Source organism: Lutra lutra, chromosome 17, assembly GCF_902655055.1.
Source record: "Lutra lutra chromosome 17, mLutLut1.2, whole genome shotgun sequence".
Lineage (NCBI taxonomy): Eukaryota > Metazoa > Chordata > Mammalia > Carnivora > Mustelidae > Lutra > Lutra lutra.
Window position 1 is genome coordinate 53,937,874 of NC_062294.1, and position 22,361 is coordinate 53,960,234.

Here is a 22,361-nt window from a genome sequence, read left to right on the forward strand (position 1 = left end):
TATGTTAGGTTTCTTACCAGTGATTAAAAAGGAAATGAAAAGTCTAACTGATATAGAAAAGATATAGAGGACCCAGGTACCCAGTACCCCAGGCTTCACCTTTCCAAGAGCTCTATTTCCCTAAAGGCCTCTTTCATCCCAATCTTGAACCAGAATACCTCACTTTTATTCTTTTCTTCTCTGAGACAGATGCATTAGTTTTTTCCTCCTTTGCTAGCAGACCCACCTCCCATGATACAAGCTGAGATGTTTGGTTTCCCAGCCTCCCTTGCAGTGATGTGGCTAATTTGGGGTCAATAAGGCAAGTTTGCTAATGGGTTTCCAGGAAATTTCTTTCCTCACTCATGAGGTTGGTCGAAGGAAGGAGTGTGGGAAGGGAACCTTGCTCCCTTCCTTTTGTCTTCAGATACAGTTGCATGAAGAGGTGATGTCTGGAGCTCCAGCAGCCATATTGCCACATGAGACAATATGCCAACCCGGGTCACTATGTTGCTGAGCCAGCCTGAAATCACCACTTATTTTGCCACCGTTTGTTACTTGCAGCCAAGGGAATCTTCACTGATGCGCTCCCTACATTTCCAATGAGAAACCCAGCTAAGAGAGAAAATGCATCACGCTGGGGAGAACAGTGGTAAGCCCAGCCTTTGCTGGCGCCAAAACATTTGCTCAGTCAACCAGTGTTTATTGATTGCCTGCTGTGTGCCAGGCTCTGTGTTAAGTGCTGGGGATAATAACATGGTCTCTGCCTTCATGACGTACTCAGTTGAAGGAGGGAGGCAGAGGGTAAACGAGTTTAGTACGTACAAAGTTATGTGAGAGAAGCCAGAGGTTCAGAGGTTGTGAGACTGAACCCATAACCAAGCCAACCTCCTAAGCTGGTAATGGTTACATTTTTAGGATTTCTGGATCCAATTCCAATATTGGGGGGATTCCCCCCACACCAATTTTCATACACCAGCAGGTGTCTGAGAATTCACCTCCATTCTGACACCGTCTCTCCAAAGATAGCTTGAGATTCCAAAGGTGAAGGGTCCTTCCTACAAGACTGACACCCCCATTTCCCACTTCGGATTCCAGCTGCAAGCCCCAAACTGCTACCCAGGCTTCTGAGCGACTGCCTACAGCTGGAGGTTCCAAAGCCTTCTTCTTTGGATTTGATTAATTTCCTAGACTGGCTGCAGAACTCAGGGAAACACTTACTTACATTTACCAGTTTATTAGAGGATATGAATCAACAGCCAGATGAAGAGATACCCAGGGCAATCTCCCAAACAAAGGAGCTTCTGTCCTTGTGGGGCCTGGGGCCCGGCTCATGGCACAGGGGAGCATGCTGGTTCCCCCAGCATGGAAGCTCTCCGGAAATGGACCCAAGAGCTGGCCTCTTGGGTTATACGAAGGCTTCATTATATCGTTATGATTGACTAAGTCACTGGCCATTGGCTGATTCAACCTCCAATCCCTCCCCCTCTGGGAGGGGCGGGCAGGGAGGGGTGTGATAAAGTTCCAGTCCTCTAATCACAGGTTTGGTCCTCCAGGCAACCAGCTCCCCTTTGGGTGGGGTCCAAAAGTCACCTTCGTTAATAACAAGCCACTCAATTCACCTTTAGGGCTCTGAACCGTTTTTCAAGAACTGGATTGAGCAAGACCAAAGATATCTGAGAAACATATTTTGGTCATCTGCATGAGCAAATATATATTTTCTATAAATCGTTGTAGGTCAGTTAGCATTGTCCTTGAGAAGTGAATAACCGGGGGCAAAGAGTGGGGTTCCAGGCAAAGCAAACCCTGGGGCAAAGCCCTGGAGGCAAAATAGAGCCGGGTAGACAGAAAGCCTGTTGTTAATTGAGTGGCAGGGGTGAAAGTACTGGAAGGGGAGGTCAGAGGTCGACAGAAGCCCAACTACAAGGCTCTGAAAATCACAGTGAGGGGTCGGGACAATATCTGAAGGGCAAGGGGCTCCCCCAGAAGAGTTTAAAGAGGAGAGGATGTGTTCTGAGCTATTTCAAGATGCAGACGCTGGCAGCTGAATGGGTATGGCCTGGAGGAGACTGGGGAACGTAGAAAGACCTTCTGAGAGAATGAGGCTGGGCGCCCCCTGGGGCTTGAAGCAGCACAGGACAAGCCTCGCCTGTCCACCAGCCTGTCCAGCACCAAGCCTGTAGGTCCTGCCTGGAGGCTGTGCAAACCACACAGGTAGATCGGCAACAGTCTCTCCCAGCCCGGAAGCCACAGCCCGGAAGCCACAGCGCCTTAGCTGTGCAAATACAAGCAGAGTCTTCTGCCCTGAGAGAGAGACAGGAAGTCCCATGCCCAGAGCCAGTCTTCAGTCACAGCAGGACAGGAGGGCCCTGCCTGCTTTTGGGATGAAACAGGAGGTCCTACCAAAAAAAAAAAAAAAATCCTGCGCGGAGCGGGCCTTGGTCACACCTGTGTGGCTGCCCGAACAGTCCTCGGGCCCCCACCCGGAGAGATGACTGTACTGAGACCAGCAGCCTGGAAGAGAAAGGAAGGGAGGAGGACAACCTCAGGTGTCACCCTGAATGTGACATGACTCACCTTTTTCGAGGGCTAGCTCACATCAGTCAGAGTTAGCCGGGTTCTCCTCATTGACAACAGGGAAAAAAGAAATGTCTGCCCACCCTTGGGACAGGAGACAACCCAGCTTTCGCCGGGGAGAAGATATCCCATCCCACATCTGATAGAAGATGGAAGTTTTGCCAATTTTTATGGAAAAGAATAAAGGAGTTCTCCCTCCTTTGGCGGGAAATTGGAGTAAGAAATTGTAGTAAGAACTACAGCAAAAATGTGATGGGAATTCCTGTCCAATATTTATGTATTAAAAAGGGAGGGGGGTTATTTACCGACTTTGTAAACCAACAAGTAAAGCTGAAGGAAGAAGCCTCAGATCACCTCCTCTCCCTAAAACACAAAAAGTTCCAGCCCATTCCAGGACACTGGGGCACCGACACTCACTTGGTGGGCCCCGATTGGGCTAGGGTCCTCCAGCGGGACTTTGAGGGGCAGAGGCTGTGAGGTCTGCACTGGGGTCACGCTCTGCATCTTTTTTTCCAGTGGGGGAACCACAGGGGTCAAGGAGGGCGGATGCTTCTTTTTCTTGAGAGAGTCTCCTAGAAAGAGGAGGAACGAGAAACAGAAGCACGTCATTGGCTGTTGCAACATACCAACCCAGCTAATGACCAGGGAAGCTCGGTGAGGGGCGGGGCCTCACTCTGATAGGCTGATTTGGAGGTAGAAGGCGGGATGAATAGCCTGTGGCCGTGCTGACTGGTTCAGCTCTTTCTAGGGACCCTCTCCAGTGGGCCCTCACTTACCCCTGAGCCTGCACAGGCAGCATATGCACAGGTAGAGAAGTGCTGACAGGAGCGCCAGGCCCAGTAGGGAGCCCAGGATGATGCCAGCAATGGCCCCGGAGCCCAGGGTGGGACCTGGAAGAGACAGAGCGATGGCGGATAAGAGAGCAGGAGCTAGGGCTGGACCCACGTTTCCTAAGTCCCCTGCTCCAACTCTTTCGGAACCCAATTCCTGGGACCCCAGACTCTCAATTCTTTCAGCATTTACTAAGTAAGCGGTGCGCCTGGCGTTCTACCAGATGGTAACAGTCCACCGGTGAGCAAACCCAGATACCTACTCTCATGGGGATTAATTTTTAGGGAAATCAGAAATGACGCACCAATTAATAACAATTACAGGTTGTACTAAGAAAAAAAATAAGTGTGCTATGACAGAAATAAGACGCTATCACAGAAATAGAGTCAATCTGCTGCGAAGACTCTGTTTCCAAATGAGGCCACATTCACAGGTACCGAGGGTTAAGATGTCAATATATCTTTGGGGGGAGACACAGTACAGCCAATCAAGTCAAGAAGAGATCATCAGGATGAGCCCTAATCCGAGATGACTAGAGCCCTCACAAGAAGAAGACAGAGACACACACAGGGAGGAGGAGGCTGTGGGAAGCTGGAGGCAGAGACCAAGCAATGCAGCTACACTCAAGGAAGGCCAAGAACGGACGGCCACCCTCAGAAGCTGGGAGAGACCCGCAAAGACTCTGCCCCAAGTCTCAGAGGGTGCACAGCCCCGATTTCCCTGAGACGGAGCACTGACCCCTTGATTTCTGACTTCTGGCCTCCAGAGCTGGGAGAGACTACATTGCTGTGTGTTCAAGCCACGCGGGTTATGGTCCGTTGTGACCGTAGCCCCCGAAAAAGGATACAGACAGATAAGCAGGATACAAGGAAACAGACTGAAGGGAGGCAGCCCAGGAAAAGGCTCCAACAGCCCCAACTCACTGGCCTGGTAGATTCGACTTTGTGATGGGGTCCCTGGCTGGCCCCCCAGGGTGGGGAGGATACGGAAGGTCCAGGTCCCAGGGTTCCGGCGAGGAAGAGGCACCACGGCTGACCGCTCCTGAGGCCCCAGGAAAAGCAGGGAGATCCAGTCCTTGTACGTAGTGGCTCTACCCAGGTTGGGGCCCTCTTGTCGTGCCTGGATCTCAAAACCACTGATCAGGGCCCCACGTTCCACATCCCAGGTCAGCACTGCCGCATCCTGGGCTCTCTGCAGCCTCCATGAGGAGATGGAAGGTCCTGGGGAGGATTAAGGTGGGGGCTGAATTTATGGGTCCTAGAGGGGAGAGGGAAGGGGGCTGAAGACCTGGGCTCATAGGTCCTGGGGGCAGAGGGTCTGGGGAGCCTTCCAGGCCTACAAGAGGAAGGGACTGAGGTCTTGAACTCTTGGATCTGAAGGAGAAGGAGCTGGGGACTAGATCTGAGGTTGGAGAGGGCTGGAGGACTTCTGGGTTCTGGGAAAGGAATGCACTCACCAATGAGAGTAATCTGGTTGCCCCCAGCACCCAGCGCCCCGCTGCACAACACGGAGTAATTTCCCAGGTCCCAGTCCAAACTGAAGTTGCTAATGAGGAGCCTGTGCCCATCTTGGCTGAGCCGGAGGCGACCCCCACCTCCAGGGGCCACAGGCCGCCCTTCCCGGGTCCAAGATGCTCTGGATGGTGGAGGGCAGCCAGTGGCCTCAAGCGCCACCTCCGCCTCCCCAGACGGTGTTTCCTCCACTGTGGGATGCAGCAGCACCTCCCGAGGGGCCTCTGCAGGTAGAAGAAACCCAGCCAAGTCAAGACGTCATCCTGGAGTCCAAGCCCCGCCCTTTGGGGAAGGAAACCGCTGTGAAACTTTAGCCAAACAAGGAAGCACTGCTCATTCACTCACTCTCGTTCAATCATCATCGGATGTCCTTAATAACGCCTTATGAGATACATGCTATGAACCAGGTTCTGGACTGGGGAATTCATATTGTTCTCGAGCCTTTATTGCTCGGGACACGTAGGAAGGTGTCAGCCCTCTTCCTGGGTCCAGGAAAGAAACTGTGGCCCTTTTCCCTGCTTGCAGTATAGGAACAACCTTGGTCCTTCTGTAGGGTTTAAGACAAAGAAATCTCTTTTCCCGGAGTTAGAAGTCTGCCTTTCTCATTTCCTAAAGGAGCTAAGAAATACGCCCCTCCTCGGGAAACAGGAAAGAAGTCCCACCGGCTCTCACCCGGAGTGACAGTGCAGGTGCGTGTGGTCACCAGGTGACGAGCGAGGCAGGTGACGGGGACACCGCTGAGCCGGGGGTGGGCGGGGACCGCCGCCAGGAGCGCGGAGGGCACCGGCCCCGCGCGGACGCCTTCAGGGAGACCCTGGAACTGCAGGGAGGCGGCGGGGACCCCGCCGGGCCACGAGCAGCGGAAGCGGAGGCTGCGGTCCCCCGGACCGCCTTCGACTGAGCACTGTGGGGACCCGGGAGGCAGGTCTGTGGAGCGGAGGGAGAGATCAAGGGGCCAGCCTCTTCCCCTCCACCCCTCCAACCCGCCTCTCCGCGCGTTCGCGCTGACCCTTCTGTATTTGGCACCGGCCGGTAGGCGCCATCCGCGCCCCATTCTCTTGCCACCCAGCTCCCTTTCCCAGAAACGTCCGGGCTGAGCGGGCAGCAGCAGCCCCACCGACGGCCTCCCTTTCCCGAGAAGACTACATCTCGGCACTGATTTCTTTTCTCGCAAACATAACCCCTCCCACCGAGTTACTCTGGGCCTTCAGCCAAACGTCTGTGCCCTCCTGTTGTGCCCCGTCCCTCATCTAAGACAACCCGCTCATTTCTAGAACGACCCCGCCCCTCTTGTGACTCCGCCCCCTTCCTAGGTAATTCCTTTATTTGCTGATCCCACCTACGGGCCGCGCTCACCCGCCACGGTGAGGTTGAGCAGGGAACGGCGGCGGTGGCCGGTGCGCGGGTTCGAGGCGAGACAGGCATAGGTGCCGGCGTGGCCCGGCCCGACCGCCGGCAGCAGGAGACGCGGGCCTGAGGGCACCGCGGCCTCGGCCGGGTCGGCCAGGCTCCAGGTGATGTCGGCGGGCGGCCGCGAGGTGGCGGTGCAGCGCAGGGTCACGTTGCTGCCCGCGGTGACATACAGGGCGGGAGCGGCGTCGCGATCCGAGGACACCTTGATGACCGGCGCATCCGGGCCGTCTGGATGAAGGGATCCGGACGGGGAGAGTCAGGGTCACCCGGGACACCGCCACGAGCCTGGGGCGCTCCAGGGGACCTCCGGGGACCTCCAATCCCCCCTCCGCCTCGGACTCAGGAGGATGAGCTCCCGGATCCCGGCCCCCGACCCGAGGCACACCCCAACTCACAGAAGACACTGACGTCGGCCGCAGCCTCCGTGTGGCCGAAGGGGCTGCGGACGCGACAAGTGTACCGGGCCTGGTCGCCGCGCACAGGGCGCGTGATGAGCAGCTGGTCGCCCTCTGTGCGGATCCGGGGTGGCTCTGCTCCCTCAGGGTCCGTTGCCTCCAGGGTGCGTCCGTCCCGGCTCCAGCTCAGCTCCCCACGACCGGGCCCCCACCCTAGGCAGCGCAGCCGCAGCTCGGCCGCCCCCTCCTCTGTCTCAGGGGTCTCAGGCTGCACCGACAGCTGGGGCAGCGGCTCTGGGAGAGGGAGATGGGTTCAGGACCCGGTCCCTGGCCCCCTCTTGCTGTATAGTCAGGACTCCAGGCCCCAGCCTTCTCCACTCCTCCCACCCAGGACTTCCCGGCCCAGCCCCAGGAGTCCCCCTCCTCACAGACCCATAAGTCTAAGTCCCCCACTCTCTCCTCTCAGAGACTCAGGATTCCGAGTCTCCAGGGGTCTTGATCCCCAGGTCCAATTTCCCTTAAGAACCTCTGTCTTGACCCCCAGCCCCTCTTATTCCTCCTCCCTCCAACTCAGAAGTCCTCTCTCCCCGTCGAGGGACCCCTACCTCAGGGGAGAAAACATGATCAGACAGCAGCCACCTTCCCAAAGGGCCTGCATTCTGGACCTCTGTGCCCACTTACCATACACACCCACGGTGAACTCCCGAATCTGCCGGGAGACCCCAGCCCGGATAACCTCAGCAGTGTATACCCCAGCATCCTCTAGCTGGGCGGAGGCAAGTTCCAGGCTCCCCTGGGCCTGGTCAAATCGTAAGCGGTCTCGGTGAGCAGGGTCCAAGCTGATCAGGGGGGCCCCTGGCCCCAGGCCTCCGGCTGCCAGCACCTTGGAGCCTCGACGCCAGACAACCAGAGGAGCAGGAGGGCCGGGGCTGGGAACCGGAACTAGAGGGAGCTGGATGGCGGTCCCCACTAGCACCGAGAGAGGCCTCCCCACTTGCTGGGGGAGGCTTTCCATGGGGTGGGCTACTGCAGTTACTTTGGATTCAGGGTTCTGGGCAGAGATTTCAAGATCTTGACCCTCAGGGGAGGATTCTGAACCTGGGGTCTCAATGGATGCTTCAGGGTCTGGGCCTTGGGCTGAAATGTTCGAAGTTGGGGTCTTAACAAAGGAGGGCTCTGAGTCTTTGGCAGGAACTTGAGAACCCAAGACAGAAAATACTTCAGAACCCGGGATTTCAGAGAAGGCAGGATCCAGGCTCAACTTTTGGCCCTCAGCAGAAACATCTGACCAGATGGACAGAGGCACATCACTCAAATTCGAGGCCTCAGGAAACCATTTGGGATGAGGGACAGCAGCAGTGGTTTTTGGACCTGGAGACTGATCTGGAAATTTCCATCTGGGGGGTTGGATGGAGACTTTTGAACCTGGGCTCTGGGAAGAGCTTTCTGAGTCCAGGGAGAAACTGGGTTGCTGAACTCCAGAAGAGGCTTGGGGGTTGAGGACCCCTCCTCCGGAGGCTGCAAGGACAGAAGGAGAGGCCGTTGGGGGTCTGCTGAGCAGGCGAACCAGTGGGGAAGGGGCTGAGCAGGGGACTTACCCAGGAGCAGGAAGAGCAGCAGAGCCCGTGAGGTGTCCATGGTGCTGGCCGCACCCGTGAGGACACTGCAGCGAGACTCCGGGGCCTGCACCTGTGCCTCCCTGGTCGACGAGTCTGACAGGACTGGTAGCTTCCTGGGCGGGGAAGGAAGCCAGACCCAGTGGGAGGTGCCAGGATCCCCCACCCTCAATCTAGTGGCAGAGCCAGCCACCCTGCCCCACTGGTCCTCATCAGCTGGTCCCATCTGACCCAGGCACTCCCCACCCCTGCGTGAAGACAGGGAGAGCTGGGTCTCCCAGCGGAAACGTGGTAGAAAACTCACGGGGAAGAGAAGCCAGGAAGACCTCTTGGAGGAGGGCAAGGTGACCCTTCAGAGCGCCACCTCTGATGGCCTTGGCCTCAGTTCACGCTTCCTCTCACCAGACTGTGGACCTGAGCCCACTTTGGCCTGCCTGCAGCCTCAGATACCTGCATCCGACCCTCTTCCTACTCTGCTCCAACTCCTCCCACAGCTCCCTGCTGCCCTCTGAACAAGTCTCCACAGGCCGTCTCCCAACCCTCTCCCAAGACCCAGATTGCATTTCCCTGCCCCCTCAAATGCCCTGTGTTCCACCGAACTCAGCATCTTCCCCCAACACAACCCCTTTCCTGGGTTCTCCATCTCAAGTGTGGTTCCACATCTATGCAGAGGCTGGGAGCCCTCTTCCCTTCTCTCCCCTCCTGCTCTGCCCCTTCCTCTCCATTCCCACTGGCCAGACCCATCCTCTCTCCCAGCCTCCTCCCTCCAGCCTCCACCACTTCATGGATCCACACTTGATCCCTTTCTACCCCTACCTCTCCTGTGTGTGGCTCCCCTGAGCCCTCAGGAGATATCCAAGGTCCCTTCCAGACCCAGAGTGGCCCAGACCTACCCACTTCGGTCACACCCTCCACCCTCTTACTCTTTGAACATCCGGCCATTCCTATGCCCCATCTCTCCCCTCCCAGATTTGCAGGCAGTCTCTCCTCTGCCTGGAATGCTCTGCTCACTCCCTCTACCACCCCCTCCCCCAACTTGTCCAGCAGCCTCACCTAATTAAGAATCATAATAATAATTACCACTTTTCCTGCGCCAAGAACCATGTGACATGCTTCCCAGGCATTATCTGCCCGAACACTTCCAAATGCCCTATGAGCTGGGGTGTCATTATCCTCATTTTATAGGCCAGGGGACTATGGCTCAGAGAGGTCCAGAGACCTGAAGAAGGTTGCACAGCCAGAGGGTGGAGCTGGGCTTTGGCTCAAGGCAGTCAGATGCTCACTCCCTTCAGAAAGCTCCGACCACTCCGGACTGGGCTCAGGGCCTCTGCTCAGCTCACAGTCAGTCTTCTGAGCTTATCAGCGAGTTCTCACCATGCTGATGGTAACGACAATGTCATCATAGAGTGAGCACCTTCCTTGTGTCAAGTGTGGTTCTGGGGGGAGCTGCACTAATGGGCTAAGTTTTATAGCTTAGAGATGCCTGCATCTTTAAGGAGGGGTCTATGTCCCCTCCCCTCGGATCCAGCTGGCTTCTGACTACCAGGCCAAGAGAGCACAGCAGAAGGGAGCCCATGCCAGGGTCTGCATCTCGGCCCACAGACGGGCACTTTCCACTTCACGTGTGATGGAACGCTCCCTCTTGGAACCCAGCCACCAGGTTGTGACAAAGCTCCTGCAGCGCCCCACCCCCACCGCCCCAGAGGAGTCGTGGTCTCTGGCCAACAGCCAGCTCAAGCCAACAACCCCGACCGGCTTGCAGGCCACAAAACTGAGTCATCTTGGATGTGGACCCTCTGGCCCTACTTGAGACCCCAACTGAGGCCGCCTGGAGAGGTGAGCTGTCCTGCCAAGCCCTGCCCGAATTTCAGATTTATGGGCAAAATAAGTGATCGCTGGCTTAAGTCTCTGAGTTTTGGCGTGGTTCGTTATGCCATGCCAGACAACCAGAACACAGGTGTTATTACTAACTGCCCCAAGGGAGGAGGGAATCCGGGCTCAGGGAGTGGGAACCTGCCAGAGTCCTCCCAGAGCCAGGGAGTGGCCTGGCTAGGGCCTCGAGAGCAAGACCCCGAGCCTTTAACCACTGCACTAAGCCCTTCCTATTCTGATCAGCCAGATGGGAAACCAAAGCTCAGACAGGGGATGTCACTCACTCGAGACCCCCGCAGCCGGTAACTGCGAGCGAGGCTTTCAGATCTCCGAGTTTGACTCCAGGCCCCAGCTCTCCATCCCCACACGAGGTTTTCATCGTTGTCAGTCTCCCCAGCCAGACCCTGAGCTTCCAGCTTCCTTCCCTCTTGTACCCGGAGTCTCGGTAGGTGCCTGGCACCTGGGAGCCCCAGCAAACACTCTGTAGATGAAAGTCCTTCTCCCCACCTCACGGAAAGGTGTCCTTTAGGACTCAGCAGCGATGCCCTCTCTCTGGGAAAGCTCTCTGCCCCACGTACCAGCTCAGGTGCCGCAGGCGGGCTCCCAAGCTCGTGGTGTCACCTGAGCTCGGAGCGTACAGCACCTGGCATACAGTTGCCTCTGTCCGTGTCCATCCCCCCACCCCGGCCCCCCTTCAGCATGGAGCTTCACAGGGACTGGATGTGACTCACCTGGGTCACCGGCGTCACCCAGTACAGGGCCTGGCACGCAGAAGATTTAAGCAAATGTTTGTTGACTGAACCAAAGACCAGGTCTCCAGGGAATGAGTTAAACAGAGACAGTCGTCGGGAGGGTCATAGTTTTATTGCTGAGTTTCAGGGAAGGGGCTCAAATCCGCCCAATCTCCCTCAGCTTGGCCACCAGGTCCTCCGTGGTCTCTACCTTGACGCCGGCTGTCCGCTGGGGCGGGTCCTCCACGCTAACCACAGAGAGCTTGGAGGTCAGGTCCACACCCAGGTCTCCGGCCTTGATCACCTCGATCTTCTTCTTCTTGGCTTTCTGCACACGGGCAGCCGCTGTTCACCGGGCTGCTGGAGCGCCTGCGGCCCCTCCGGCAGCCTCCTCCCCATGACTGCCACGTCTGCAGAACCAATCCCACTGCCCGAACTTGTTTGGACCCACCCACCAACCAGGACAACTGGGACCTCTTCCCGGGCCCGGTAGAGATCATGTCTGTAGGCGGGGACGGCCCGGGAAGCCCTTCTATTGAGGGTCCTCTTTTAGTCAGCTGCCTTGGGAGGCCCTTCACGGGCTGAAATGGACTGGCAACGTCAACCTTCTGGCAGTTAAGACTCGATGGACTTTGGGCCAAGCAGACCCACTGAACGCTCCCTATTGGCGGAGCTAACTCACAGAGCCCACCCTACTGGATGAGATGCTACTGGCCATGATGGACAGTAAACTCTCCTTTTAGCCAGATGAGCAGTTCCTTCGGATCAGAAGTCCCTTGGATCCCCTCTCCCCGCATCTGAGCACCAGGGAGGCACTGGGCCTGCAATGCACTCACCCACTCCCGGGCCCTCAGGGGCCCGTGCACCAAGCACTCACCATGATGTTGGGCAACGTGGCGTAGCGGGGTTCATTGAGCCGCAGGTCAGCGGTCACCACGGCAGGCAGCTTCAGCCGCAGGGTCTCCAGGCCCCCGTCGATCTCCCGCTCCACTTTCAGCTTGTCCCCTTCCAGTGTCACCTGGGAGGCGAAAGTGCCCTGGGGAGAGAAGGGTGGGGGCGAGGTTAACTCAAGACAGGCACAGAGCAGTGGGAGTACATGCATGGATGAGGGAATGAATGAGAGAACAGGAGAGAGTCCCACAAGGTAACCTATAGACACAAGTTCATAAACAGGATGAAGCCACAGAAAGGGATCTCAAAAATCTAGGGCGAGTATCTGTAATTTCACTGGGAACCAAGGTGCGGGTCCTAATGACTTGAACCTGCCAGTTAGGTTCCTGCCTATTGTCAACCTACCTTAACAATGAACATGTATGCAGGGGAAGGGCGCTGTTCTAAACAGCCATCAGGCCCTCATGGGAACACTGTAAGGTCAATGCTATTGTCCCCACTCAACAGATGAGGAAAACTGAAGCAGAGAAAGACTCCAAAATGTGCTGTCACCCACCAGCAGTCAAGCCAAGAAGTGGCTCCATGCCCTGCTCCCGGTACCCACCATTCTGTCCCCTGGGGCTCCCTTCCAGGCCCCTCGGCTAGGCTGACCCTGGAAACACCTGCCGGGACCCGGTCTTCTTCGATCGGTGCCCAAGCTCTGGCCGAGCCCCTTGGTCCCCCAGTCCTATATCAACACTGGCTGATAGACCTGCACCCTCTTTGTCCAACCAACCTGTTCTCTCCACTCACTCACTCACTGGACAAACCTTTTAAGTATTAGCTGGAATGGTCCACCACTCCCAATCTCATCCGAGGCCCCCACGAACCAGCCTTCGGATACACTGTGAAAACGACCAAAAAGGCCCAGGCTTTCGTGCACATTTTTTCTGGCCGGGAAGGCCGCCAGAAACCAAATACATACCCGGCAGCCACAGGACTAGAGTGTCTTCTTAATGTAGGAAATGTGGCTAGTAGTGCAATTGTGGGATGGGATTTTTCATCTTAATTAATTAATTTAAATTTAAAGACCGAGAGGCACCTGGTGGCTCAGTCAGTTAAGCAAGCGCCTGACTCCTGATTTCAGCTCAGGTCATGGTCTCCAGGTCATAAGAGTGAGCTCAGCGGGGAGTCTGCTTCCTTCCTTCTGCCCCTCCCCCCATTCTCTCTGTCTCTCAAATAAGTAAATACATCTTTTTAATAAATAAACATATTTAAAGATCCGTAAGCCAAATATATTATCCTGATCGTGATGATGGCTTCATGGGTGTGTATGTGTGTCCAAGCTTACCAAACTGTCACTTTAAATATGTGCAGTTTATCGTTAAGTCACTTAATCTCAATGAAGTTGCTATTAAAAAAAAAAGATATTTGATGCAGTTCCCGAAAACTTGTAAGTCTGTTTGGAACAACCTGGGATACGTGAGCCTACTTTTTCAACTGTGAGTTTTGGGAATTTAAACTAAGTATTTCTGATAGAAATTCAGCACCTGAACTGAGATGTGCTGTAGATGTATAATTCACAATGGATTTCGAAGACTTCATACAAAAAGAGAAAAGAATGTAAAATAGCTCAGTATTTTCTTATACTGATTATATGCTGAGATAATCACACTTTAGATGTGTTCAGTTAAATAGAATATTATTGCCATTAATTCTGCCTGTGTCTTTTTATTTTTTTAATCGGGCTATGAAACATTTTAGATCACCTAGGTGGCTTATGTTCCTATTGGACCGGCATAGGTGAGGAGGGGGCATCTGGAATTTCATACAGGGTGGGGAAGGAAGGCCTCTCTAAAGAGCTAACAACTGAGCAGAGACCTGAAGGAAAGAGTGGGAAAGCCATGAGGCAGTCTGAGAGAATCATGTCCTAGACTGCCGGGGGAACAGCAAGTGCAAAGGCCCTGGGGCAGGGATGAATTTGGTGCACTTGTGGAGTGACAGAGCTGATAAAAACAGAGCACCAAAGGCCTAGAAAAGGCCTAGTGTCTTGGCCATGCACGTTTCCTTCCTGCCTGCTGGAGAAGCCGCCCTGTCTTACTAAGCCTGCCTCCCTCCAAAAGGGCAGGGACAAGAGTGGCCCTTTTCTGGGCCCCCAGATCTGGCCCCTAGAGATGCTCCCCACTCCAACCTCACCTGTGGCCAGTCTAGCAATCCAGCTGTCATCTGTCCCGTCTGGTTACAGTCATCATCAATGGCCTTGGTGGAGAAAGAGAGAAGACTGTATGACAATGTGGCTTTTCACATGCCATTCAGGCCTTTGTCTAGATGGGGGTTTGGCCACACATCTGTCCATGGTCCACCGGCCTCCTCTTCCACGCGGACCATCACCATAACCACTGGGGCTCCGATCCTACCTCATAGGACCCCAGGAGTCTTTCTGACGTCCACAGTCACCCTGCCCACCCCGTTCACACTCTCCACTAGGCCTGGGCCCGCTGGCATCACAGTGCCTGCCGCGACCTCTGCGGTGCTGAGCAGGGAGGGGAGTGCAGCAGTGGAAGCGCGCTCACCTGCTTGCCCAGCAGCAGCAGATCCACCTTCTCCTTCGCTGCCAGCTTGGCCAGGACCCGGGCCACCTGCAGGGGACCCAGGCAGTCTGCCTCTGCAGCTGGCACCTCCACGTGGATGCCTCGGTCCGCACCCATGGCCAGAGCAGTGCGGATGGTCTCCTGCCAGGAGAAGGGATGTGACTCAGCTTCCAGCCCCAAGGGGACCCAGGAGCCTGGTCCCAGGCCCTCCTCCCCCAGACCCAGGATTCGGGGCCCTGGATGGCACCTTCTTCCCAGGACCTGAGCACCTGGCACTGGGCGGGCCCACAGCTGACGGCGATGACCTCTTTCACCAGCTTCTTCTCCTTGAGCCGCACGGCCTCCTCCACAGCGATCTCACAGAAGGGGTTCATGGAGTGCTTCACGCCATCAGTGACCACGCCTGTCTTGTCAGGCTTTACCCGGATCTGCCGACTCAGCAAGGGAAGGGGCCGGGTCAGGAGAAACAGGCAAGAAGGCAAGGGCTGGATGGGGACAACCGGGACCCGGAAAGGGGCAGGGCCTTGTCAAGGTCCTGCAGCTCTGGGGACATAGTAGATGAGAATTCACAGCCAGAGGGTCGTCCTCTCATGATGTCACTCACACATTTGTGGAGCACTGGGGGACATCGGACATGCTTGTCCGACTCTGTCACTGCTCCTGGGGCCCAAGACAATGTTTCTCGAATTTTGGTTTACTGTAAACCACAGTGTGAAATATACTTTAGGATATTCCTGAGTATATTACAAATACACAACATATACTTCCATACCAACAGAAATATGGCAACACGAGGTTCGGTGAACAATGCTTCCCCTGATTTGTACACTGTACCCTGACATTTTCTGCTCTTTCTTTAAATGTCAACCCTCCACACGGATCTCATGACTGACACGTGGTCATGATCTAGTTTGCAAAACACTAGCATCAAAGGCCTATTCTGCCAAACAGGCAAACTCCACTCACTCCTTTCCTCACACGGTCCATCTTAACTGAGCACCAACTGTGGGCTGGCCCAGAGCCAAATTCTGGGGACACCGCCACCAGCAAGGGAGCGAGGCCCACTGGCCCGGGAGCTCTGGGTCTAGCATGGGGTGGGAGGCAGTATGAACAACTAACCATCCCCCTATTAATTTCCCATGGCTGCCATTCCAATTACTGCTGACTCAGTGGTTACTGGCTCATAGCTCCAGAGGCCCGAAGTCCAAAATCAGTTTCATTGGGCTGCAAGCAAGTTTGGCGGGTGGGGTCCCTCTGGAGGCTCTAGGGCAGAATCCGTCCCTTGGCTCCTCCAGCTTCCTCTGCCTCTCTCTCATGCAGACTCTGGAGATGGCATTAGGGCCCACCTGGGTGATCCGGGGTAACCTCCCCATCTCAGGAGCCTTAACTCAGGCCCAATTGCAAAAACCCTGCTTCCAAATCAGCTACCATCCACCCACGGATTGGGGCCTGGATAGCCTGCTGGGGCCAATTCCTAGCCCACCACATTCCTCTTAGCAGCCAACGGAGAGAATATTATTGGCCACCAGCACTGAAGGAGAATCACGCAGGAGCCCTGTTCTAAGCAAAGAACCTAACTCATTAATGTTGGTGACAGCCCAATGAGGGAGAAGCAGTCATTGTCCCTGTGGGCAGATGAGGAAACTGAGGCACCCAAGCAAAGTAGCTGGCCAGTCAGTGGTTTCTAGGACCCAAGCGCTCAAATCTCCTGCTCTGCCACCTGCCAATCCATAAAGAAGTCTGGGGAACTCAGAGAGGATGATGGGGGCCTGTGACCCAGTCTGACGTGGGGGACTATCAGGAAGGCCTCCCAGAGGCAGTGGCACTAGAGGGGACACATGAAAGATGAACTGGAGCTGAATAGGTCAAGAGACAAAGAACAAGGCCGATAAAGAGGCGAGTGGATGTCGTTCCGGGTTCTCGGTGGGGAACTGCGAGCACAGCAAGGGTGGACAGTGGGGAGACGGCTGGGCGGCTGTTAGTCAACGAAATGAGGAATGACAGTGCCTTGGACCGCCGAGCCAGCAGAGACGGGGAAGCTGATGGACCGACCGCAGGGGTCCCTGGAGCTGGGAGTGACAGAGCTCCGTGCTGGGCAGGCACAGGGAGAGGGAAGAATCCTGCAGGACTCGGGCGTATCGTGGCTACATCCTACAGGCAGGAGGGGGGGGAGGCAGGTGGGTTCTGCGTCTAAGAAGCCCACAAGACGCCCAGGGGAGCCTTCCTTGGGCGTCTGCATGATCCAGCTCAGGACCTGGCCTGCCTCTCTCCTCCCGTGTGGCTGCCACCAAGGGCTCAGGCAGCAGAGACCCAGGATGACAGCCTGGCCGAACTGGGGACACTGTGACACTGTCTCTTACTACCTCCCTGCACAGTTTGTCTCTTCCCAGTCTGGATGCACCTCATGGACCCATAACACTGAGGAGGATGAGGAGGAGAAAAAAGACAGTATCATTTTCTATCACTGCTAGTTCATTTTTTTAAAAAGTCATTTTAAGATTTTATTTATTTATTTGAGAGACAGAGAACGTGCACAAGCAGGGGGAGCAGCAGGCACGAGGCTCCATCCCAGGACCCTGAGATCATGACCTGAGCCAAAGGCAGATGATTATTAACTGACTGAGCCACCCACGGGCCCCTAAAAGTCATTTTAACACCAAAAATAAGGCTTAAATTTCAGAACTAAATAAATTCATTTTATGAAATACAACTGGAGCCAACACCATGTTCTGAATCCATGCTTTTTCACTAGGACCTACCTTGAGCGTGTGGCACACAATCCCCAGAATTTGCCAGAACATGCACTGGCTTGACCCAGACCTCCTCTGCTGTCCCTCACCTCCTGTGTAAACCCCGTCCCTTCCAACTCTCCCATCGCTTAACCCTGTTTAACTCTCACCATAGCACTGACCACCCCTGACATACGACATAGGCTGGACTGATTGAGAGTGACTATCAGTCTTCTCCCCACCAGAATGTCAACTGCCCGCGGACAGAGACTTCCATCAGCTCTGTTCAGGGCTGTAGGCGAAGGCCAAGCACCTGCCAGAACCACGCATGAGAACCTGCAGGAGAACCACTCAAACACTTGGAAACAGCAGGGAAACTAAACCACAAAAGCCTTCTCATTACCGAAATAAAATCCAAGTCAGAGGTTTCCCCTTTCAACAAGAAAAGCAGCCCCACCAGTAACAGGCCAGAGCTGGCAAGCCGGCGGCTGGTGGACGGCACCCATCCTGCTCTTGCTCTGGGGGGGCTCCTCGCACCACACTCCTGACACCCATGAACCAAGGGATGAGAGCCTCTGGCCCTGGGAAACGTGCCAGCGCATCTTCTCGGTGGAAGACCTTTTAAGCCTGAGTTGATTTCAAGCTTCAAAAACACTGTTTAGTTAAATTACGTAAGTCAGGAAACCATGGTTGGTCTGAAAGATCAGGGCCAGTCATTTTTTTCTATTATTATTATTTTAAATAATGAGGTTTTATAAATCAAAGAAGATAATCCTGCATGAAGCTTTTACTCTTTCTCTTGAATTTGCAAAATGTGAACCTTCAAGAGAAACAACCATGAACCAGACAGGTAGTGCTCCAAGGGCTTTACATATATTAATTCATTTAACTGCCCTAACTGCCCGGGAGGTTAGTTGCTGCCATTACCATCCCCATTGACCAGATGTAGCAACCGAAGCACAGAAAGGCCAAGCGCCTTGCCCAGGATCACACAGCAAGGAAGTGGCACGACGACCAGGGGCCTAACTCCAAGTCTGACTTGGGAATCATGAGACTCTCTAGGACGAGAAATGGGCCCTCAAGAGGTAGGGGAACCAGTCCTTTTATTCCTGGCCATTTATTCGTGGCCCTCTGTCTCAGAGCAGGTGTATATAAAGTGACTTCTGAAAGCTCTCCCTGAACTTTTGACACAGCTCAAGGACTTCTCTGTGGTTCTGTCCTCTAGTTTTTTTCTGTCAAGTGAGTCACTCACTGGGCATGTGCTAGGACTCTGGGCAGAGCACAGAGCACCCAGGACACAGAGTGACCAGGACAGCCAAGGCCAGATGGGGAGACAGTGGCCAGGGAGTGATGCCAGTGACAGATGACTAAGGCGGTGGTCACCACACTGAGACCCTTCTACAGCAGATCTCATCTTGGGCAGGCAAAGAAGACCTACAGCCTCATGGAGCTGACACGTGTGACCTGAGGGATGAGGAGGGGCCAGCCCTGCTGAGAGCAGGAGGGGCAAGGGGGAAAGGCCAGGGGCTCCCAGAACTGAGGGAAGGCGTGGCTGTCTGGGGTTAGGCCCAAAGCTGGAAACAGGTTTTCTGGGGCTTGAAGTTTCCAGCCTCTGGGGGAGCCTCTTTAGGAAAATGCCAAAATCACGAATGCAGAATTGATCCAGTCTCTGCCTGGGCCTTGAAAGAAACACTGAAGGTTACGGCCTCATCGGCTCATGGAAGATGTATCCTGGCCAGAACTGAGTATTCCTGGGTTGCCAAATGCTTATGAATTAACACCCTAGACAAATAATCGTAAACATACACACAGACACACACTGAGCAGAGCATCTGTGTTCTGAACAGATGAGTAAAAGAATGTCCATTACCAGTTCTACCAATAATAGCCACCCTCCCTGAGGGCCAGCCAAGGCCGACTCTTACCCTCAGCCAAGCGCTATACTAGTGGCCCATTTAAACTTCACTGCCACCCAATGCAGGAGGTAATACTGTTATCCCCTTGGTAGAGAGGAGCAAAATCAGGCTCCGAGTGGTTAAGCAACTCCCCCAAGGTCACACAACAGGAAGCAGACTTGATGCCAGCTGTGGCTGGCTTGAAGTGGGCCCTGAACTGAGAGCCTAACGGGTATCTAAGACAGTGCTGACTACTCAGACAGACTCTCCTCCGGACCCTGGGGCTCGAATTCTGGAAGGACACAGACACCAAAGTGAGTGATCAGAAAATCGCCCTGTGGATTACAAAGTGCTAAGAGTATGGGAGAAATTACAGCAAGGGAGGGCCCAGGGATGACAGGGGCTGCAATTTTAGGTCAGTGTCCAGGGAAGGCCTCACAGAGAAGGTAACATCTGAGCAAAGACTGGAAGGAGGTGAAAAAGCCATGCCGGGAACAGAGTGGGTGAGACCCGGCACTCACCCCGAGGGGCTGTCATTCTGGGCATGGGGGTGACACCTGGGTGAGCAGAGGATCCCAATCCAGTGTGTGAGCAGAGCTGAGAGAGGCAAGCCCAGGGGGCTGTAGGAGTGTCCAAGGACACATCAAGAAGCCCGAGAGGGTTGGGGTAGAGGGGCTCCCTGGAGGAGGTGATCCCAGAGAATCACTAAACTTTCGATACAATTGACAGATCAGAGTGAGGCAGGACAAGGGAGGTACAAGGAGCAGAGGTGGAGGGAAGGGTGCCCACGCAGAAGGCACAGCGGAGGGCAAAGGTCCAAGGCAAAAAGGGGCCAGGTCTGTCAGGAGAGACCAGGTGAGGGAGCCATGGAAGCACAAAGGGTAAGCGTGGGACACGGCACCGCGGATAGCAGAGGAGGGGCCTCGGCCAGACCATGAAGGGTCTCGAACACCAGGCTGAAGGGCTGTGACTTTGTCCTTAGGGTGCTAGGGAGCTTGAGGGCAACTCGGGGTCGGGGAGAAAGAGCCCTGAAGCTGAGAGAGGATGGACCAAAGGAACCACTGAGAACCAGGGAGGAGACCCTGTGTGGGGCCAGCTGGGAGGAAGAGAAGCCTGAAATGCTGGGCCCATGAGGATGGAGAAGGGGACCAGCTGTCAAGTAACAGGTGGCGGGGTTGGTAAGGGAGGGAGGGCAATGGTGCTGGGGCTCTGGCCCGATGATCAGGTAGTTGGCAATGTTTATTTATTTCTTCCGAAAGGGCACCTACACACACAGCCAACAGACAGGATGCAGTGTTGGGAGCCCCCGGGCAGCACACACCCCTGGGACAGGATAGTGGCTGATACCTTCTCTTTGTTCTCTCATTCAGCACACACCTGTGTGCCAGGCCCTGTGCTGGGTAGGCTGGGACCCAAAGCTGGTCATTTTCCGGTCTGCCGGTGGGGAAGACAGATAAGACACAGGCACCTCAAGCCATGGAGACCAGGGCTGGGGCACAGGGAGGCCCAGAGAGCAAAAGAACCCAAAGCAACAGCTAGAAGTAGGAAGAAACCAAGAGAGAACGTCCCAGGACCCCCAAGAGCAGCTGAAGACAACACCCCTGCCCCTTGCTGTCAGGACTTTGCTGCAGCCCTGACAGTGAAAGAGGAGGGACGCCTGGGTGGCTGTCAGCTAAGCTTAAACTCAGGTCATGGTCTCAGGATCCTGGGATCAGGCTCTCTGCTCAGTGAGGAGTCTGCTTCTCCCTCTCCCTTTGCCCTCCCGCTCTTGTGCGCTTGCTCACTCTCTCTCTCAAATAAACAAATAAAATCTAAAAAAAAAAAACAAAAAACAAAAAAACAAAAAAAACTTCGATCCTGACGGTAGCCGCCTGGAGTGGGGTGATCCCGCAAGCAACAGGACCTCCGAGGGCCTCACTCTCCTCACCCGCCCAACCGGCTTCATAATATCAAGCAAGAGGATACTGAAAAGTACTGAATGAGTCGATGTCCGTCAAGGACTTGGGAGTGCTGCCCTTCGCACAGTAAGCACTCACCAAACTGTGAGCAGTTACGATCACTTAAGTTTCCCTGCCAAGTCCGGCTCCCAGGCCCTCCTCCCCACCTCACTCCCCAAGTGGGCAGGGATCCTGGTTTCATACACCAGGAGGCCTCTGGCATGCCAGGCCCGTGCTGCACAATGCTGGGGACATATAGGTGGAATCCCAGTTTGATGGGGGGACAGACGTGGATGCGCAGTCACCATCTACAGTAGATGGGCAGACCATCTACAGTCTGCTTTAAGCCAAGTATTTCGAGAAACTGGCCGGAGAGGCTGTGTCTGATTCACCTCTGTCCCCACCAGCTACTCTCGGGGTCAAGCCAGGACCCCAAAGACGCTGCCCCCCACCCCCGCCAAGCCCTCTCATGGGGAATAGGAGCCATTCCACCAGCTCAAACAGAATTTCATCTCCAGCAAACATTTCTCCCTCCCTTCCTGGCTAGAGCCTCCTCGCTCTTCCCGCGGCTCTGTAGGGTGAAGGCTTCTGGGCTCCCAAGCTAAGGCAACTGAGTGGGCAGTGCAGCCTAACAGGTGAAGTGTGGCTTGTGTGCAAAGCACTAGTCGCGCTGAGGAGACAGACGGACCTGGAAGGGAATCTCAGCTCTACCCCATCCTAGCGGAGTGACCTCTCCGCGCCTCAGTTTCTCCAAATGTTACACAGGGGCCGCAGCACCTCCAGCGGGTAAGAAACAGAGAGAGTAACTCGTACTGCACACAATTATTAAGACAGTGAGTCCAAAACCTTGAGAAAAGGGAGCGGGGTCATGACCCCAAAGGGGCTGGGTCTGAAGTCTGAACCTCACGGTCCTTGATCTTTGCCCTCAGGTGTGACTTTGACTTTTAAGAGGAAGAGCGGCAGAGATCAGACGTACGAGAAGACCCCCCCATACAGTTTCGGGATTCCCGGGAGGTGCAAGGAGGGGCCCGGTCACCTTCACGGCGAAGTCGATGACCCTCTTTACAGCCACGAGCGCGCGCAGCTCCGCCATCTTCCTGCGGCTCCCACCTGCGGGGTCAGTAGGCTCACTCCGCCTCTGGAGCCGGATGTCCCGGCCCCCTCTCCCGCTCCCCTCTTTGCGCCTGCGCCCCGCGCCGCCGGCCAATCAACCGCGACAATGCCCGCCTCCGCCCTGACAAAGGACCAATCGGGGCCCCGGAGGGGAGGGAGGTGTGGCAAGAGGATTCGGACCAATGGAGAACAGATTCCGGAGAAAGAGGCGGGACCTGAGGGAAGGGGAAAAGGACTTAGTGAAGGGGGCGTGGCCGGGAACTAGGGGAAAGGTCGTGCGCTTAGGCAGATGCTCCTGCAG

At 55.2% G+C, this 22,361-nt stretch overlaps 2 protein-coding genes across 5 annotated transcripts; both read right to left on the minus strand.

Annotated features, from left to right (window-relative positions):
- Nucleotides 1–612: 612 nt before the first annotated feature.
- VSIG10L (V-set and immunoglobulin domain containing 10 like) lies at nt 613–11,061 on the minus strand. Of its 3 annotated transcripts, XM_047711580.1 has the most exons (11): nt 10,926–11,061; nt 8,305–8,438; nt 7,388–8,224; nt 6,707–7,000; nt 6,255–6,539; nt 5,571–5,825; nt 4,844–5,122; nt 4,311–4,607; nt 3,333–3,446; nt 2,974–3,128; nt 614–2,493 (listed from the first exon to the last, which is right to left on the minus strand). In XM_047711580.1, exons 2-11 carry the CDS (start codon nt 8,342–8,344, stop codon nt 2,422–2,424), a joined length of 2,628 nt encoding a protein of 875 aa, XP_047567536.1. In that variant the 5' UTR covers nt 8,345–8,438; nt 10,926–11,061; the 3' UTR covers nt 614–2,421. The 3 variants fall into 3 exon arrangements, 2 of the variants coding, with proteins under 2 accessions (XP_047567536.1, XP_047567535.1); XR_007123937.1 differs by lacking the exon at nt 10,926–11,061 and having other exon boundaries at nt 613–2,493; nt 4,315–4,607; nt 8,305–10,898; XM_047711579.1 differs by lacking the exon at nt 10,926–11,061 and having other exon boundaries at nt 8,305–10,898.
- On the minus strand, nt 11,040–22,149 carry ETFB (electron transfer flavoprotein subunit beta). 2 transcript variants are annotated; one of them, XM_047711581.1, is made up of 6 exons: nt 21,984–22,149; nt 14,656–14,814; nt 14,369–14,527; nt 13,992–14,054; nt 11,803–11,961; nt 11,040–11,253 (listed from the first exon to the last, which is right to left on the minus strand). In XM_047711581.1, exons 1-6 carry the CDS (start codon nt 22,038–22,040, stop codon nt 11,083–11,085), a joined length of 768 nt encoding a protein of 255 aa, XP_047567537.1. In that variant the 5' UTR covers nt 22,041–22,149; the 3' UTR covers nt 11,040–11,082. The 2 variants fall into 2 exon arrangements, with proteins under 2 accessions (XP_047567537.1, XP_047567538.1); XM_047711582.1 differs by having other exon boundaries at nt 11,040–11,335.
- Between the last annotated feature and the right edge of the window lie 212 nt (nt 22,150–22,361).